General features: G+C 40.7%; 1 protein-coding gene across 3 annotated transcripts; it reads right to left on the minus strand.

Moving 5' to 3' along the window:
- Positions 1 to 2,372: 2,372 nt before the first annotated feature.
- Positions 2,373 to 12,513, minus strand: Tspan6 (tetraspanin 6). 3 transcript variants are annotated; one of them, XM_030251428.1, is made up of 10 exons: positions 12,490 to 12,513; positions 9,836 to 10,170; positions 9,513 to 9,709; positions 8,429 to 8,617; positions 7,988 to 8,062; positions 6,740 to 6,838; positions 6,233 to 6,367; positions 5,804 to 5,887; positions 3,967 to 4,071; positions 2,373 to 3,228 (listed from the first exon to the last, which is right to left on the minus strand). In XM_030251428.1, exons 3-9 carry the CDS (start codon positions 9,597 to 9,599, stop codon positions 4,003 to 4,005), a joined length of 738 nt encoding a protein of 245 aa, XP_030107288.1. In that variant the 5' UTR covers positions 9,600 to 9,709; positions 9,836 to 10,170; positions 12,490 to 12,513; the 3' UTR covers positions 2,373 to 3,228; positions 3,967 to 4,002. The 3 variants fall into 3 exon arrangements, with proteins under 3 accessions (XP_030107288.1, XP_017174067.1, NP_062630.2); XM_017318578.2 differs by lacking the exons at positions 9,836 to 10,170; positions 12,490 to 12,513 and adding an exon at positions 9,124 to 9,140 and having other exon boundaries at positions 9,513 to 9,717; NM_019656.3 differs by lacking the exons at positions 9,836 to 10,170; positions 12,490 to 12,513 and having other exon boundaries at positions 2,375 to 3,228; positions 9,513 to 9,734.
- Positions 12,514 to 18,573: the final 6,060 nt, after the last annotated feature.

Genomic DNA, 18,573 nt, shown 5'->3' on the forward strand with positions numbered 1-18,573 from the left:
TTCCATCACTACAGCCCCTCACTCTCCCCAGCTATTCTAATCTGCAAAGGTGTGAAAAACTTTGCACTCCTCAGGTAGACTCTCAGCTAGCCAGGGCACTTATTAGCATCAGAATTTAGGTTTCATCCAGTATGTACAAACATAAGGCAGCTTTATAAGTGGCCTTTTATATTTTGCCATCCAAAATCAGCATGACTTAAAACTCATCAAGCCATTCAGATGTGTAGTGAGAGGTTGTTTCTTTTGTTTTCTTTTTTCTATTATTATTATTATTTAATCTTTGTTTACAACCCAGTCATTATCTCCCTCCCAGTTGTTTATTTTCTACTTCCCATATTTTAATTTCCTACAGTTGTTTTTAGTGAGGAAAAGAAAAAGCTTTTTACAGAAACTGAAGAAAACCTTGAGAGACTTTTCAAGATCAACAATGTCTTTGATGTACAGTTAAGAGGGAGGAACATGGAAGGCCTCTGACCCCCACCTTCACCCCATCTCAGCCCAAAGCCCAAAAGTTAAAAAAAAGACAGCCTGAAGAGGCCATCAAGGAGAACTACAGAGAGATGGGGGGAGGGGGAGAGGCTGAGGTGTGGCTCACCACAGTTAATGGCTCTGCCTGGGGTGCAGGTGGAAAAAGTCCCAACTTTACTTGGGGGACTGGCCACTGGGAGTTTGACGATGCTCCAGTGAGGATATGGACAACACAAAATGCATCTTTTTTTCTTTTTGCGGGGCGGTGGGGGGGGGACAAGGGGGAGAGGTCACAGGAAGGGGAGGCAGACATAGGAGGACTAGGAGGAGAGCACCATCAGAGTGCAATGAGATTTCCAAAGAATCAAAAAAAAAAAAAAAAAAACGAAATGCTAAGATTTTATAAGATTTTTATAAGACAAGAAGTATTTTTGAAAATTGCTGTGATGGAGCCTGGAGAGATGGCTCCACAGCTGAGAGCACTGACTGCTCTTCCACAGGACCCCGGTTCAATTCCCAGCACCCACACAGCAGCTCACAACCATATGTAACTCCAGTTCTGGGGGGGTTGACATGCTCATACAGACGTACAAGCAAGCAACACACCAATGCACAGTTTAAAATGCAAATATTATTAAAATAAAAAGAAGCACCGCTGTGCTTCAGATACTTGCGTCCCTACCATCACTACCCTCTATACCTAGAAATCAGATTTATTGCTTTGGGGGCATTTTCATATTTGTATTGTTACCCCTCTTAGGTCAAACATAAGCCACACCTATCAAAAGTTTAAGGCTATGCCTTTTTACACAACTCCAAGCATTTCAACACACGCACCCGAAATTCATTAACTAGGTTTTTGTTGTTTCTAGCATATACTAATTGCACAAAATGGGTTTCATTATGTAAATTTGTGTTTCTGTACATGTGCTCATGAGGGAGTGTACCTGGAAACACCTTAAGTGTTGTTCCTCAGGCACCATCTGTCTTTTTTTTTTTCTTGAGTCTCTCACTGGCATACAGTTCACCAAGTAGGCTAGGCTGCCTAGCCCGCAAGCTCCCAAAGATCTACTTGTCTCCACCTGCCCAGTACCGGGATTCCAAAGCATACACCACCTTACCTGGCTGTTTTCAGGTGGGTTCCAGAGACAGAACTCAGGTCTTTGTGTTTTCAAGCCAAGCTAAGCAGTGTAACTAAGCTATCCCCCACACAGGACCATAGTTGGATTTGGCTTTATCTCAATTTATCCCCTTCCCCTCCTCTCCCCCTTCCTCTCTCCCTCTCGCTCTCTCCCCTCTCTCCTCTCTCTTGCAGGACTAAGAACTAGCCATGCCTGCCAGGCAAGTGCTTTACCCCTGGCTCCCAGCCCTAGCCGTTCATTACAACATTTTAATGCATGCATATAATGTACTCAGATCATATTCCATTCACTGCCCTCTCTTATACCCTCTTCCCCTTCAAGTGATCCCTTCTTATCATAAACTGGGTAGGCTTTGTCCATTTTACTGATGTGTTTGACTTCTTACCACAAAATCAGGGACTATGTGATAAAAAAAGGGGGGGGGGTTAATATTGGATGCATAGACTCAAAGTCAAAGGAATTATTTCATTATCCTAAAGATACAGGTCATATGATCTCTTATGCAACTTTTCAATGCAAACTATACCACTACAAATGCCTGACCTTTTAAGAAAATGGTAAACACATGCTATTTAATGACTTGGAATATGATATTATCATAGAGAATGCTATTTTCAACAGGGATACTTAATAACAGAGTCAAGGCCTTGGCCTTACCTTTCATCCCTAAAAATGGGATTCCATGTGGAAATGTAGGGTTTCACTTTCTCAGTGGAAAAAAAACCCCACCATTCCAGTAGTTTCTAAAAATTAAAACGATTCTTTTAGAGGAAATGCAGTATTTATTGTGTAAAGGATTTATATTTATTAATCAAGGATACAAAACAAAATGAATACTATTAAAATTAACCAAAATGCTGACAGTTGGTATTAAGTATGATTTGCTTGGTGAGGAATAGCTAGCTAAAGTTAATCAAGTAAGTTCCAGTAAATTCATAAGGAAAATACAAGAGTTCTGATGCCATTAAAGTAATTATAACCTTTCAAATAATAAAGTAGAATCCGTATGAATGCCTTAGTTTGGTGATAAAAGCACATACATTGTGTGCTGAAAGCTGATGTATCACAGAATACAAGTGGTGGCTCTTAGTCTCTGTCCTTTGCACCCAAAGCCTGAGACTGGTACCACCATGCAGGAACGCCATTGATGGGCACCATCTGATGACCAGCTGGGATGAAATTATACAATGCAACTCTGCCTACCAGCAGAGGCTAAGGAAATGTTTTCCTTTTTTTGGATATTATATAATCAAGCCAGACAATCTTGACTAGTACAAGGCCCACTCAAGGAGACCAATTTTCTATCACACTACATCAACGACAAATTCATAGGGGTTAAAGTTCCACCAGTGACACTGTTAGGGAAATGGCAAGTTCACAGCACTTCTCACAATTCCTACACTGAGAAATCAAATCCAAGGGAAACAGGGTATTATTTCATTTACAATTTACTAGCACTTCCAGTGTTTCAGAGATACAGGGGTGTAAGAATAGGACAGAAAGTGGACACAGAATACAATACACAAGTATCTTGATTGAATCAGCCTACTGGTGTAGCTTTTCAGGCTAAGCAGATGTCAGTCTCCATCCAGGCGCTGTTATAACTCACAAAGGTAACCTTGGTGTCCAAAAATTAAAGAAAACATAGTTAATTTAGTTGTTGTCTAATTTCATCATCGGCATTTGTCTGCATTCTGGTCTATTCCTGCTAGTGCAGCCCCCCCCCCACCCCCCCAATGCTCCCAGGTCATGCCCCAGTTCAAATATTCCAGGTACCCTGGAGATTAATTCAGCCAGTAACAATGGTCCCCCACATCTGGTTTTTTATTTAGGCCAGGTTAACTTTAACTCATTGAAATCTTAGTCTACAAAAAAATTAACTTTTTACCTAGAAAGCAACACTATTAGGCACTAAGGCTGTATGAATGACCATTAAGGTCTAGGGGAAACATTAACAACAGTCAAGAGCAGGACATATTTTCCTTAACACTTCATAACTTAAAGGACATAAAGGTCAAAGTTAGACTCTTTATTTCTCTTCCCTCTAGGTCAACATCCATGAGAAAGGAGACTCCTTATGACCTTTAGGTTGAGAAGTGGAAGTGAACTCTTAAATCCAGAAAAGCTCTTTCATTGCCCAAATGTTTGAAAAAGTAACCACAGATAAGCTACATACATACTTTCAGGCCAGCCTTGCAGATAGAAACCTGACCTGCCTAAACAGTGCTTCCACACCAAAAAGATTTAAATAAGCTACTGGAGAAAGCCTTGGGAAAGTTAATTCATAATTAATATGTAAATATTAATATCACATAAATATCAATATAAACAGCATTAAGAACCAAAATGAACGCACCTTAAAACTGAGGAGATATGAGCCCGTGTGTAGTGATTATACTATCTCATACTGGTTATTCGTTATGGCACGAGACAGGCAGTAGGCAAGAAAGATTCCAATTAGCTAGAGAGAAAATACGAACAAAGATTACACATTTACACACACAAACTTGCAGATCTTTCAAGGTTGAAGAGCTCAGGATATGGATGCATTCTCATTGTATTTGTAATTCACCAGTAATTTCCTTCCTTGAATTGTCCTGATTACATTAGCTGCTTCTGCAGTGCCGAGGTCACATTCAATGATTCTAAAAAGCCCCGTTCCTAACAGTGACCCGGAACTTCACAAAGGACAGTAAGGAAAATTCAAAAGTCCTGGGATTTAGAGAAGCCCTCAGCTACCAAAAAGAAAATGATGGTATTGTCTAGAATAAGCATTTTATCAAGGAAAATCCTAACTGATGGGGACAAGTCACTTTTTTGGATGCACCTGTGATGTTCAATACAACAGACTTTAGCCTCGTGTGAGGACTTAAATCTAGTTAAAACGACTGGGGTTTTAATTTTGTCTAATAATTAGAATGAAGGAGGCCCATGGCTGTTGCATTGGTGCAGATTTAGATGGTAAGACATGCACCTTGATAAATATATTAGGACCAGCCTTGCATTGGTCTTACTTCTATAATGCTGAATGAGTAAAGAAAAAAAAAAAGCTTTAAAAATTCATTCCAAATCACAATACCAAACTTGTCATGCTGTAGTGATCAGCACAGCTCAAGAAGAAATTCAATCTATAAAATTACAAAATAAAAGGCACAAAAGAAATAGAGGCTTGTATGATCTATAAACTGCCTGGTGGTTACCAGGCAGTTGCCGTCCAAGAAAGGGAGACTCTAATAAAGTTATAGAACCTTGACTGATCACCGAGTAAATAGTCCTATCAATTCATGTTTTGATCAACTATGAGGGTATTATGTCTTCCCACAGTTAACTGCTTTCAGAAAATACGTACTGGGTTTGGGATGTGGCTCAGTGGTAGAGGGCTTACATCTATTTATAAGGCTGTTAGTTCAAGACACACACACACATGTATGTATATATGCTAGGATTGAATTCTTGGTCTTTTATAGATTCAAAGCATGATTTCTATGACAATGTGAATTAAAATTTAGAGGGGCTTTTTGTTTGGTTTGGTTTGGTTTTTGTTTTGTTTTGTTGTTTTTGGTTTTTGGTTTTTTTGGTTTTTTTGTTTGTTTTGTTTTTTATTTTTTGATTTTCAAGACAAGGTTTCCTATGCAGTCCTGGCTGTATTGGGACTTGCTTGATAGACCAGGCTGAGCTTGAACTCAGAGATCTGCCTGTGTTGGCCTCTGGAGTGCTTGGATTAATGGCGTGTGCTACCACCACCTAGCTAAATTTACAGTTATTTGTTGTCTTGTAAAATGCAGGATTCAGGAAATCCTCCACTTAAAGAAAGAAATGAGTCAATGATAAACAAAATCAGTAACATACATCCAACGTTAAGTCCCAAGAAGTCCCAAGACTTCACCATAAGAAAACCGATCCTGTGATAAGTTATTGACTGCTTTGTGAAACCTAAGACCTCTCTTACATTGTCTTCACTATCCAGTCTCCTGAAGCAAAACCTTCAGCATGTCTCCAAAGGGAAACCACATGGTGGCATATATCTTTAATAGCATCACTTGAGTGACAGAGGCAGGTAGATCTTCAGATCTTCTTGAGTTCTAGGACAGCCTGGTCTACATCCTGAGTTCCACACCCAAAACAAAACAAAACAACAACTTCTCTTATACATATAAGAATAAGACATTTCCCAAAGAACAAAGAAAACCTACCTGAAAGCAAGCAACTCCAAAAGAAATTCCAGCAACGACTCCCATTTCTGACTCTATAGTTGTCATTACCTTTATGAAACAACCCTAACAGGAGAGGAAAAAAAGACATTAAGCACAAGTCAAGAAAGCTGTGATTTTCTTCCTGTTAAGAACTATTTTGATCATTCAGCTGTCCACAGAAGATGGTCTTGAGCTACGATCATCGCCTTTGCTTACCACGTTACTGAAACCTAGCCTGTCTCACCTGTCCTCAGATGGCTGGTTCCATCTTTTGGATCATGCACTGGACTTGCTAACTATAGGAAATGAAGTACCGGCTTCCCTACGTGCTTCAGAGTATGTACATTCATGGAGTAAAAATTGAGTTCATTTTGGATTCCATGAAACCCTCAAATACTGTCAAATAAAAAGTCCTAAAAGGACCCTTACCTCTTCGTTGACTTTATCTGCATCTCTCTGTGGATAACAGCCCTCCAGTTTACAGCAGCTCTTGGGAAATCCTGTTTCTGAGTAATAGTTCGTACCTTTCCAATCTCCGTAATTGGTGACACCGCAACAATGCAACTGAGAAAGAAATGTAAAAAGCATTGGTTTATATGACTGGTTCGCTGGCAACCATTTAGCCTAACACCATCTTCTATTGTAATATGTGCCCAAAACAATATGTACTATACTCGGCGATCTCTCTTCTTGATTTATTCAAGAGACTGGCACTTGATTCTAACAATAAGCATGGGTTTTAGACGGCCTTTACGGCCCTGTCTTAGTTGGCCCTAACAGTATTTGTCTATGACGTCAGTGGAAAGGAAGAGAACAAGGAAATGTGCTGGTATCTCACACCGCCTTTCCATACAAGTGGAACACACCCAGCAGCCTAGCTCCATCCTTTCCTTGGAGGCGATAAGGAATGAAAACACCCCAGCTCTAACCACTTACCGTACTTTGGATCTTGTCTACAGCTTCACTTCTATAGTCTCCTGTGGAGTTGTACTCCTTCAGAGCGTTTTCATAGTTACTTTTAAAGCTGTTCTTAATCTGGATCCGAAAAAAAACAAAATGCCAGTAAACAAATATTCTAGAAAATACTTTGGGTTTCTATATCAACTAAGAAATTCTCATGTCTGGCCAATCCTATCTTTGATATGTTGTAATTAAGTCCAATGGTCTGACGATAACTACTAAGGAATATAGTTTTGGCTGAAAGGCCTATCAAGGAAAATATTACAATATAAGACCTACAAGCTCAAGGTGCATGTACCTATTCAAAGGCCTCTATGCACTGCCTTTCCACCCCTCAGCCTAAATCTTCCTCCATGTACAAGCTGGACGCCTACAGAATGAACCTGCACTAACAATTCAAATAGTACTTGAATACACCTTCCCTACTTGATAAACGGCTTCTCAACAGCGCTGTCTTTACTTGATTTTAATATATGAATATTAAGCCTTTGATGATTTGCATTAATTATGTCTTTTCAAAATGGGACCCACAGGAAGGTATTAATTTTCTGCCTTAAACTTTGTATTTTACTTTCCTATTAGTAAAGCTCTAAAACTCCACTTTAATAGGTGCTTCTACACCAAATTACAACTACAAATTATTGTGATTTTGGTTATCATTTTCTTCTAGTGATTATCATCCTGCCAATTTTTACTAGAAAGCCTCTCTTGTCAGCTGCAGGTTGAAAGCTTAGCTTGAAATACAGCTTCAAAGGGTTTGCAGCCCCATAGGAGGAACAACAATATGAACTAACCAGTACTCCCAGAGCTCCCAGGGACTAAACCACCAAGCAAAGAATACACATGGTGGAACCCATGGCTCCAGCTGCATATGTAGCAGAGGATGGCCTTGTCAGACATCAATGGGAGGAGAGGCCCTTGGTCCTGTGAAGGTTCTATGCCCCAGTGTAGGGGAATGCCAGAGCCAGGAATGAGAGTGGGTGGGTTGGTGAGCAGGGGGAGGGGGAAGGAATAGGGATTTTCCGGGAGGGGGGCCAGGAAAGGGGATAACATTTAAAATGTAAATAAAGAAAATACCTAATAAAAAATGAAAAAAAAAGAAATACAGTTTCAAATGGTTTTAAACATATTGAAAGCTTATCAAACTGGGCCACTTATGGAATTATTTATCTAAGACAAAAGGACAAAGTTTTAACATAGTATGATTGTCTAAGTCAGGCTTACCTCATGTCTGAAAACAAATCCAACAATGGCGGCAACTAGTTCGACCAAAAAAATGAGTGTCAGAAACATCGCGTACTGTGGGATGAAAAGGTTTTTAAAAGTTCAAGTTAGTACAAACAAGACTCAGACCAAAAGACTCATATATCACAGAGGAAAAGAGGGAGGTGGCTGGAGTTCTGAGCAATCAATTGAACACATTTTTATTGAAAAGGGCAGGGAAGGCAGTATCCAAAGCTCTAATTAAATATGGAAGCTAGCAGAGGGACTGGTAGTTTGGTTTTTTTTGTTTTTTTTTTTTTTTTTTTTTTTTGGGTATTTTTTTTTCCATAAGGAATGGAAAAAACAGCTACGGCCAATTCCAAGAAACAAAGACATTATAGAACATATAAGAATCTTCCAGGAAAACCAAGAGCATTCTAAAGAAATCAAGGACTTACTCACCAGTTTCAGCATCCAGGCGGAGGCTCGACAGGTAGCGAAACAACCAAAGGTGCCCAAGAGAATAATGACAGTGCCTGTGCCAATGAGCACAAAAGGCACATTGGTGGCCTTCTCATTTAAGAGGGAAAAATAATTTTCCAGGCTCACCTTGCCCCAAATGCCAACGGCAAGAAGGATAACACCAGTGATCTATGTGAGAAACCAGAGAAAGAAACAATCAGGCACCGTACAAGCTTGAGTCCTTGATCACAAACTCAGGAGGCATCTAAGACACAATGCTTGTGAGAATTGATTAACAGCCCAGTTGCCACAGCACAGTGGCTAGGATATGGGGGGATGGGATGGGGTAAATATGGAAGAGGTAGGAGAAAAGGGTTCTGCAAAAAAGAAAAAAAAAAGGCGGGTTGTGTACTAGGTATCATCTCAAAACTGCATGAATCCATCTGTTTCGTTGTGTAAAATACATTCCCTGCGGCATACATGTCTAGAAATGAAAATTTCCTCAAGCAATTTAATCCAGTCCGAGAAAGAAAACCATCTTGTAGAGAGGGAAGGGTTAAAGGCGTTTCTGAATTCCAGAAACTTCTCGAATCCCCCATCCCCAATTTTGGGATGGACATAGGATACAAAGGGATGGTACACAAAAGAAAACCCAAGGAGAGAGGCTGGCAGGAATAGATTCACACCATACTTACCTGTGAAAAACTCCCCTCTTATGAAGCAGTGAAAAGAGAGATATTATTATGCAAAAGACCCCTCAAAGGAAAGGTTCAGGGACACCTCGTGTGCTCTAGGGGCCTTAACCCCTTTCTTCATCTCCCGCTCCGACCTCGATCTCCTGAGACATCTGGGTCCTACTTCAACCAGTCATCTCACATCAAGACCCCAACGCCAACGCAGTGCCGCCCACCCCAGCTCCCATCTCGGGGACCCCGCCACTGTGGCCTAGGCCAACTCGTGGCCAAGGCTGGGGTCTCTGGAACCACTGCCGCCCAAAGCTCATCCCACTCCAGACCCGAGGTTCTCTGCTCCCAGTCACACCCACCACCTAAGCGAGAGTTCCCCAGCCGTTCCCGTGTCTCACCCAAAAGATGAAAGTGTAGATCAAGAGAACGCTTTTCAAACAAGTAATGACCGGCTTAGTCTGCAGCCTCCGAGATGGGGACGCCATGACTACCCGGAGACCCTGCGCCTATGCACCGGGCGATCGGCTCGAGCTTGCCAGGCGCGAGAGTTTCCGAGTTTCCACGGAAACTGCCGAAAACTCACGAGTATCTGCAACTGAGAAGAACCGGAAACAGGAGACGATTTTCTAGAGGGTCATTCTTAGGAGGCTGCCCGGAAAGTTGCAACAATCGGACGCCCCCTACTGATCGTTACTGAAAACTAAATGTTAATAATACTTGCTTCGGTATGTTTTTTTTCTTCTTCTTCTTTTCTTCTTCTTCTTCTTCTTCTTCTTCTTCTTCTTCTTCTTTTCTTCTTTTTCTTCTTTTCTTCTTCCTCTTGTTCTTGTTCTTGTTCTTGTTCTTGTTCTTGTTCTTCTTCTTCTTCTTCTTCTTCTTCTTCTTCTTCTTCTTTTCTTTTTGTTGGTGGTGGCTTTTTGGTATTGTTGTTGCTTCTCTATGGAATCTTTCCTGTTTCCCACCTAACCTTCTCCCCCGAGTCTTTTTTACTTCATCGTAAGTTGTCTATCACTGCCCGCAATGTTGGAAGGTCCAGCCTCCCAGGTCCCTAGTGCCCTAAAAGAAAAGAATAAAAGCAAAAATCAGATTGCCCTCCACTTGAATACGATCTTTACTTCTCATGAGAACAGCATAAGGATATTTTCTTCTTCTAATCAGATTCACAATAAGTATGTAAAATGTACATAAATACAAATGAATTAATGAAGTGAAGCAGAGATGGTTAAGTGTGTGGTATTGCTACAAGGTTGGAAGGCAATATCTACCTCGTATTCAATACAGACTTTACAGCCAGGTTATGTATTCATGAAAGATAAGGAGATTCCCCATTTTTTTTCTACTTGAAAGTTTGCTCGAAAAATATGCTACTACAGAAGCAGAGGACAAGAAAGTTCCATTGACTTGATCATGCAGAGCTTTCCTGTGGTTTAAATATTGACCTAGGACCAGTTCCTATAACATCCAACCACACATCTGCAGTCCAAGAAAATAACATTTGGAAAATGAGTTATTTCATTCCCAGGCTTTATACTAAATTTTATCCCAAAAGTACAAAGGTACAATACAAAGCTTTTCGGAAACTGGAGGGTCTCTCTTTCCCTCTCTCTCATCTCTCTGTGTGTGTGCATATTTTTGCTCTGGGGACAACATACTCCCGTAAATACTTTGAGGTAAAGTCATCAGGAAACAGACATTCAGCTTTTAGAATACATTTACCATAGCTGCAGTCAGGCAGCTGGAGGAAGGAAGCTTTAAAAATATGCAAAGCTTCCTTCTGAAGCTAACTGACCCTATCTGAGGATTCCTGTATTAAAAACAACAACGAGCAAGGGAAGTCTTGCTAACTCCTTGTCATCCTAAATAGAAAGTTTTCTTCTGAAGTTTAGATTTGTTCCATGACTTTGAAATCATTTTCATTGTAAGCCTAAGAGGAAAGTAATTTTTGTGTGGCTGAAGAAAGAAAGAAAGAAAGAAAGAAAGAAAGAAAGAAAGAAAGAAAGAAAGAAAGAACAGCTAAAACTAAAAGGCACATCTTATTTCCAAGAATGTGTTAATGTTCCTTCTCTCCCTTCCTCTGCCACTCACAACACTGCTTTGTTTGCAGGACAGCCAGTGCCAAACTAAACTGAAAGCCCACATGGAAATTAATGTTCCTATGGCCACAACACCTTGTACCACTCCTGCCTTGCTGGGCCAGCTTGTCCCCTGACGTGCCAACAAATCCAACAGTTCAATTCAGTTAAAATGTAGGCTGGGGTCTGGATCCCAAACCCAACCAAGAGGACAGCTAATCCCATCTAAAGCAACTTCACATATGCTTCTCTGGGCCATCAGATGAGTTCCTTCTTTCAAGTATTACTGCTGACTGCAATGCTGAGCACCATGTACCAGCCACTGCTGCTAAGCCCTTGATACCTCTTACCTCGCACCTACATCACAAAAGTCCTATTATGAGCTCAGATCCACTACCCTCCTCAGTTTACAGATGGAAAACCAGGCTCAAAGAGCCCTAGTACCTTGCCTAAGACTAAGCCCAGCATACCTCTCTTTCTGGCCTCAGACATGGGGCCCTCTTTGCAGTGAGACATGACTAATATAAAAACAAACACCTATCTTGACTCAGATGGAGCCAAGAGTGTTGCTGCTTGGACTCTGAATCACAAATGGGGGCTCTGTAGAGTCCCTGAAGGGTCTGCTGCCACCAGTTCCTCCTTGCTCTTAGGGTGGACAGTTCAGTTTTCCTTTTGCCTTCGCTCCCACAGTCCAATCACCCAGGTAGTGACACTGCCTTCAAGGGGTGAGGCAGAGCATCTGATCTTTCTTTCTCTAATTCAATCGGTTATTTTCTCCACATTTTGGGCAACAAACACTTGATGCCAAAAAAAAAAAATGGAAGAAAATATTTTCCTTAAATATTTGGCTACTTTGTTACGTTCAACATTTAGCAGGGAGATTTGTATCTCTTTCCTATCAAATTCCTTTAACTTTCAAGATTAAGTTGAAATGGTTTTCTTGGCGCATGTCAGGAGGCATCAGAAACAAGAGCTCTCTTTTAAGTCAGATCTCTTCTGTGGCACTCCAATCCCCAACCCCCAAGCTCTATTAAGCCCTCATTCCCCACTGCCTTACCAACATGAATGGTCTACTCCACACTAAGCCAATAAGATTATCCTCTGAACAAGGCTGGTTTCCTGTTCCCCACCAACCCTTTGAAAATGAAAGCTATTTCCTGTTCTCAAAGTCCCCCCCCATCCCAGAATGTTCTCCCTCCCACATCCCTGCCCTCTAACAGTAGTTAGTACTTGTAGGCTGACCACATTCCAATATTAATGTAGAGCGTTAGTCAGTTACTGTAGTACCTATTCTACATCCTACCTAGATGTCCAGCAGCTACAGAAGAGCTTGTGCGACAGGGCCACTGTGCCTCCTTTTAAACCCTCTGAGCGCCTAGGACACAATTGATGACCCCACCCAGTTTTCAGCCAATCCCTGTTCAGCACATGGCTCAGTAAGATCATGGCTGGTCTAGAAGTAACAGCCTATTAGCTGCTCAAGGACTGGCTATTTAACTTAAATATATATATATATATATTTTTATATAGGATATAAAAAATATATATATATCCTAAATTATTCCAGTATTTCACTGTCACAAACAGGGAAATTAACTTGAGCTGCTACATACTGTCTTCAGGCATTCCCATTCTGTCTTTGAAACCATAAAAGGCCAGAAAAAGTACATTTTACCTTTTGTTCACATAACCTTAGCATTTTTACTTCCTTATCCCTTTTCTTACATGCCCTTATTTCCCTTGGCTAAATACATAGGATAAAACTTAAAAGCATCTCCCAGTTATTATCTTAACATTTAAAATAGGATGTTATATCATCTTATACATTATAACTTTGTCAATTGCTCAACATAGACAGTGTTAAAACTCACTTTTCTGGATGGCTATATCTTATATTCCCTACTCTCTCTTGGAAATTCTAAGTATTTCTTCTTTAGTTGTCTGTTCTATGTCTATTTTTTCTATTCACTTGTTACTTATTGAGACAGGGTCCACTATGTAGCCCTGGATGGCCTGCTATGCAGACCAAAATGGCTTCAAACTAGTAGATACTAGATATCTGCCAGCCTCTGCCTTTTGAGTGCTGGGATCAATGGTGTATGTCACCACTCCTGGCTTTATTTATTTTTACTTGTGTAAGTGTTTCGCCCGCATATATGTACCTCCTTGAGCTTCATTGAGATCCCAAGTAACTCTATCTAATATTTTAAAGAGAATAAAGAGAATAACCCTTACTGAATATTTAGAGGCTTCATATTAACATTCTTAACTTGAAATGATATCGGACTTCAATAAATTTAGTATGGATTTTGTCTATAGTCTCATCTTTTCTTTCTAACCAAACACAAAGAGAAGTGGTTTTGTTAAAGTGTTTACTCCAAAGTATCTAGCATAGTATTTTTCACACAGAGTGCGTGTTGTAGATGTGCGGGGGGGTTAACCCCAGGTGTTCTGAATGAGGCAGAACTCATCTTGTCCATTAATATCAGAGTGTGGTCAGCCTACAAGTACTAACTACTGGTAGAGGGCGGGGAAGTAGGAGGGAGAACAATGTCACTGGGATGGGGGGTGCTTTGAGAACAGGAAATAGCTTTCATTTTCAACGGGTTGGTGTGGAACAGGAAACCAGCCTTGTTCAGAGGATAATCTTCTTCTTGTGCTTTATGGGAATGTTATTCCCTCTCATGTGCCCTTCTTTTCATGAGGCCTGCAGGAGCATCCTCATCCTAGTCTGTGCCAAGCTCTCTGGTGGGTACTGGAAACATAAAGAAGAGTTGAAAGGGCCCACTAGGCCCTCACAGTCTATTAGGGATCAGGCATAAGTCAAGAACAATGGCAATAACTGTGATGAGTATAAAATTATTGAGATGTATGCAAATGAAGCTGTGGGAGGACAAAGAAGGAAAATAAACTCCTTCTGACTGGCTGAGCTGGAGCCTCTCAGGCGATGTGGTTCTCAGCGGGCCAAGGATAGAGGGAGGGATTTTGTGTGTGCAAAATCATAACCGTGTTAAGGGAAGGGATCAAAATGCAGTGTGTTGGGAATGAGATGAATAATGAGATGAATTCTCCAAAGTAGGTGAAGACAGATGTGGACTTGTTTATAGAGGGACAGTATGGCATGTTAGGTCAGACCAGGGACTCAGACTGTTCCTTATGCCAAGTCAAAGGCAGAGCCAGTGCCAGTGAAGGAGTTATTTCAGAAATCAACAATCTGCTTAAAAATTATTATTATTCCTTCCCCCATCCCTCAATACACACACACACACACACAGAGAGAGAGAGAGAGAGAGAGAGAGAGAGAGAGAGAGAGAGCATATACTCACTTTTCCTAGTCATGATTTTAGATCTTCTGACCCTAACCTGTGCATTCAGGTTTTTTTTTTTTTAATTTTTTATTAGGTATTTAGCTCATTTACATTTCCAATGCTATACCAAAAGTCCCCCATACCCACCCACCCCCACTCCCCTACCCACCCACTCCCCCTTTTTGGCCCTGGCGTTGCCCTGTACTGGGGCATATAAATTTTGCGTGTCCAATGGGCCTCAACCTGAATGGAACAGCATTCAGGTTTTTTTTTGTTGTTGTTGTTGTTGTTTTTGAATTCTTTATTTTTTTTCCATTTTTATTAGGTATTTAGCTCATTTACATTTCCAATGCTAAACCAAAAGTCCCCCATACCCACCCCCCCAATCCCCTACCCACCCACTCCCCCTTTTTGGCCCAGGCGTTCCCCTGTACTGGGGCATATAAATTTTGCGTGTCCAATGGGCCTCAACCTGAATGGAACAACATTCAGGTTTTGTTGTTGTTGTTGTTGTTGTTGTTGTTTTTGAATTCTTTATTTTTTTCCATTTTTTTATTAGGTATTTAGCTCATTTACATTTCCAATGCTAAACCAAAAGTCCCTTATACCCACCCCCCCAATCCCCTACCCACCCACTCCCCCTTTTTGGCCCAGGCGTTCCCCTGTACTGGGGTATATAAAGTTTGCGTGTCCAATGGGCATCTCTTTCCAGTGATGGCCGACTAGGCCATCTTTTGATACATATGCAGCTAGAGTCAAGAGCTCCGGGGTACTGGTTAGTTCATAATGTTGTTCCACCTATAGGGTTGCAGATCCCTTTAGCTCCTTGGGTTCTTTCTCTAGCTCCTCCATTGGGAGCCCTGTGATCCATCCATTAGCTGACTGTGAGCATCCACTTCTGTGTTTGCTAGGCCCGGCATAGTCTCACAAGAGACAGCTACATCTGGGTCCTTTCAATAAAATCTTGCTAGGGTATGCAATGGTGTCAGCATTTGGATGCTGATTATGGGGTGGATCCCTGGATATGGCAGTCTCTACATGGTCCATCCTTTCATCTCAGCTCCAAACTTTGTCTCTGTAACTCCTTCCATGGGTGTTTTGTTCCCAATTCTAAGGAGGGGCATAGTGTCCATACTTCAGTCTTCATTCTTCTTGAGTTTCATGTGTTTAGCAAATGGTACCTTATATCTTGGGAATCCTAGGTTTGGGGCTAATATCCACTTATCAGTGAGTACATATTGTGTGAGTTCCTTTGTGAATGTGTTACCTCACTCAGGATGATGCCCTCCAGGTCCATCCATTTGGCTAGGAATTTCATAAATTCATTCTTTTTAATAGCTGAGTAGTACTCCATTGTGTAGATGTACCACATTTTCTGTATCCATTCCTCTGTTGAGGGGCATCTGGGTTCTTTCCAGCTTCTGGCTATTATAAATAAGGCTGCTATGAACATAGTGGAGCATGTGTCCTTCTTACCAGTTGCGGCATCTTCTGGATATATGCCCAGGAGAGGTATTGCTGGATCCTCCGGTAGTACTATGTCCATCAAAATTCCAACTCAATTCTTCAACGAATTAGAAGGAGCAATTTGCAAATTCATCTGGAATAACAAAAAACCTAGAATAGCAAAAAGTCTTCTCAAGGATAAAAGAACCTCTGGTGGAATCACCATGCCTGACCTAAAGCTTTACTACAGAGCAATTGTGATAAAAACTGCATGGTACTGGTATAGAAACAGACAAGTAGACCAATGGAATAGAATTGAAGACCCAGAAATGAACCCACACACCTATGGTCACTTGATCTTTGACAAGGGAGCTAAAACCATCCAGTGGAAGAAAGACAGCATTTTCAACAATTGGTGCTGGCACAACTGGTTGTTATCATGTAGAAGAATGCGAATCGATCCATACTTATCTCCTTGTACTAAGGTCAAATCTAAGTGGATCAAGGAACTTCACATAAAACCAGAGACACTGAAACTTATAGAGGAGTAAGTGGGGAAAAGCCTTGAAGATATGGGCACAGGGGAAAAATTCCTGAACAGAACAGCAATGGCATGTGCTGTTAGATCGAGAATTGACAAATGGGACCTAATGAAACTCCAAAGTTTCTTCAAGGCAAAAGACACCGTCAATAAGACAAAAAGACCACCAACAGATTGGGAAAGGATCTTTACCTATCCTAAATCAGATAGGGGACTAATATCCAACATATATAAAGAACTCAAGAAGGTGGACTTCAGAAAATCGAACAACCCCCTTAAAAAATGGGGCTCAGAACTGAACAAAGAATTCTCACCTGAGGAATACCGAATGGCAGAGAAGCACCTGAAAAAATGTTCAGCATCCTTAATCATCAGGGAAATGCAAATCAAAACAACCCTGAGATTCCACCTCACACCAGTCAGAATGGCTAAGATCAAAAATTCAGGTGACAGCAGATGCTGGCGAGGATGTGGAGAAAGAGGAACACTCCTCCATTGTTGGTGGGATTGCAGGCTTGTACAACCACTCTGGAAATCAGTCTGGCGGTTCCTCAGAAAATTGGACATAGCATTCAGGTTTTTTAATGTGTCTCCCTTGAACCATCTTGCCCATCAACTCTCCATAACCTAAGAGTGGACCTCAGCTTATGTCATTTCCTTTGTCTGAGAATACACCAAAGTCCCTTACCACTCCCCACCTCCCCATTTCTGGCCTCTGCCTAGAGTCCACAGAAACTACACTAAAGTTTTTGGCACTTTATTACTATTGGTGTTGTATTGTTTTCCAATTGTCTGAGCCATCCTTCTCTCCGATACTCACATAAATTCTCTGGGAACTGGATGCAAGATTTAAAAAACGCATTCTTTGCTCAACACCATTTCACTGATGCTTACCTTATTTGATTTGAGCAACAAAAATTCCCCAAGCACATTCAGAGGTCATTAAGCACATTTTCCTTTGATGTGATTGTTTTCTTTTTGATTCCCTGAAGTTTTTCAAGTATATATATATATTTGTTGAATTAATTATAAATGAACATCAAGATAAAAGGGATTTTATCTGTTGTATTCAACATTCTGTCCACCACTCTTTCACATTTTATTAAATATTTATGTATTGCTTATATATGAATTTATTAAATAAATACATTATAAATAATTTATAATATTTTATTAAATAATGAGGCAAAATTATGCCTTTTACTTTTTGATATTGTACCACACTTTTGAACCCATGCTAGATATTCAATACATATATGTAACTGGTGATTTGGAAATAAAAATCGATTTCCTGCTTACTATTGAACTTTGTAAAATTATAGACCCAATTCTTCTCTTGAAGATCAAGAAGCTCTTATATACATAGAGCAAAAAAAAAAAATTTCCTACAACTACTGATTTTTTTCCTTTGCAAGAGTACAGATTCTTATGTAGGCATGGTGGCACACAATTTAATCCTAGCACTCAAGAGGCAGAGGCAGGCAGATCTCTGAGTTCAAGGCCAGCCTGGACTATGTAGTGAGTTCCAGGACAGCAAGGGCTACACAGAGAAACCGTGCCTTGGAAAAAACAAACAAACAAACAAGCAGCAACAACAACAATAAAAACCCTGATTCTTTCACAATTGTATAGAGATCTTAAAATTTTTCCTGTTACACACATATATTATTTACATACAACCTACAGACACCATTTAATGTTGGTCATGTGTGTACATTTGGTGCTGAACACTTAGGATTGGATAAGAGGTTATGCATATGAGAGGATGTTACTAGGGTATGGAAGGAGTGCAAGAAAGGGAAGGGAGGAGTGGAATTATGTAAACACGGGGCTCTAGTATGAAATTCTCTAAGGGAAAACTAACTTTTTAAAGGAAAGGGGCGTATATTGATCATATCCCCCTCTCTCCTCACCTCATTTACCCCCACCCACCCACAACACACCAAATTCCTTTCTGTTCTTGACAAGTCCTCACTCTGCTTTGAAGCTTTTTTGCGATTGGATGCATTTAATTAGGGTGGCCTGCATGAGTGAGTGAGCGGGAGCTATTTATGAATTAGAGCAACTTACCAGTGGCTGCACCACTGAAGAA

The sequence above is a fragment of the Mus musculus genome, chromosome X, assembly GCF_000001635.26.
Source record: "Mus musculus strain C57BL/6J chromosome X, GRCm38.p6 C57BL/6J".
NCBI lineage: Eukaryota > Metazoa > Chordata > Mammalia > Rodentia > Muridae > Mus > Mus musculus.

Coding starts and splice junctions, on each gene's coding strand:
- Tspan6 (XM_030251428.1), bottom strand. CDS start 9,599: ATGGCGTCCCCATCTCGGAGGCTGCAGACTAAGCCGGTCATTACTTGT. Junction 6,368..6,739: donor TAGACAAGATCCAAAGTACG/GTAAGTGGTTAG, acceptor TTTCTTTCTCAG/TTGCATTGTTGCGGTGTCAC. Junction 5,888..6,232: donor CAGATAAAGTCAACGAAGAG/GTAAGGGTCCTT, acceptor CTCTCCTGTTAG/GGTTGTTTCATAAAGGTAAT.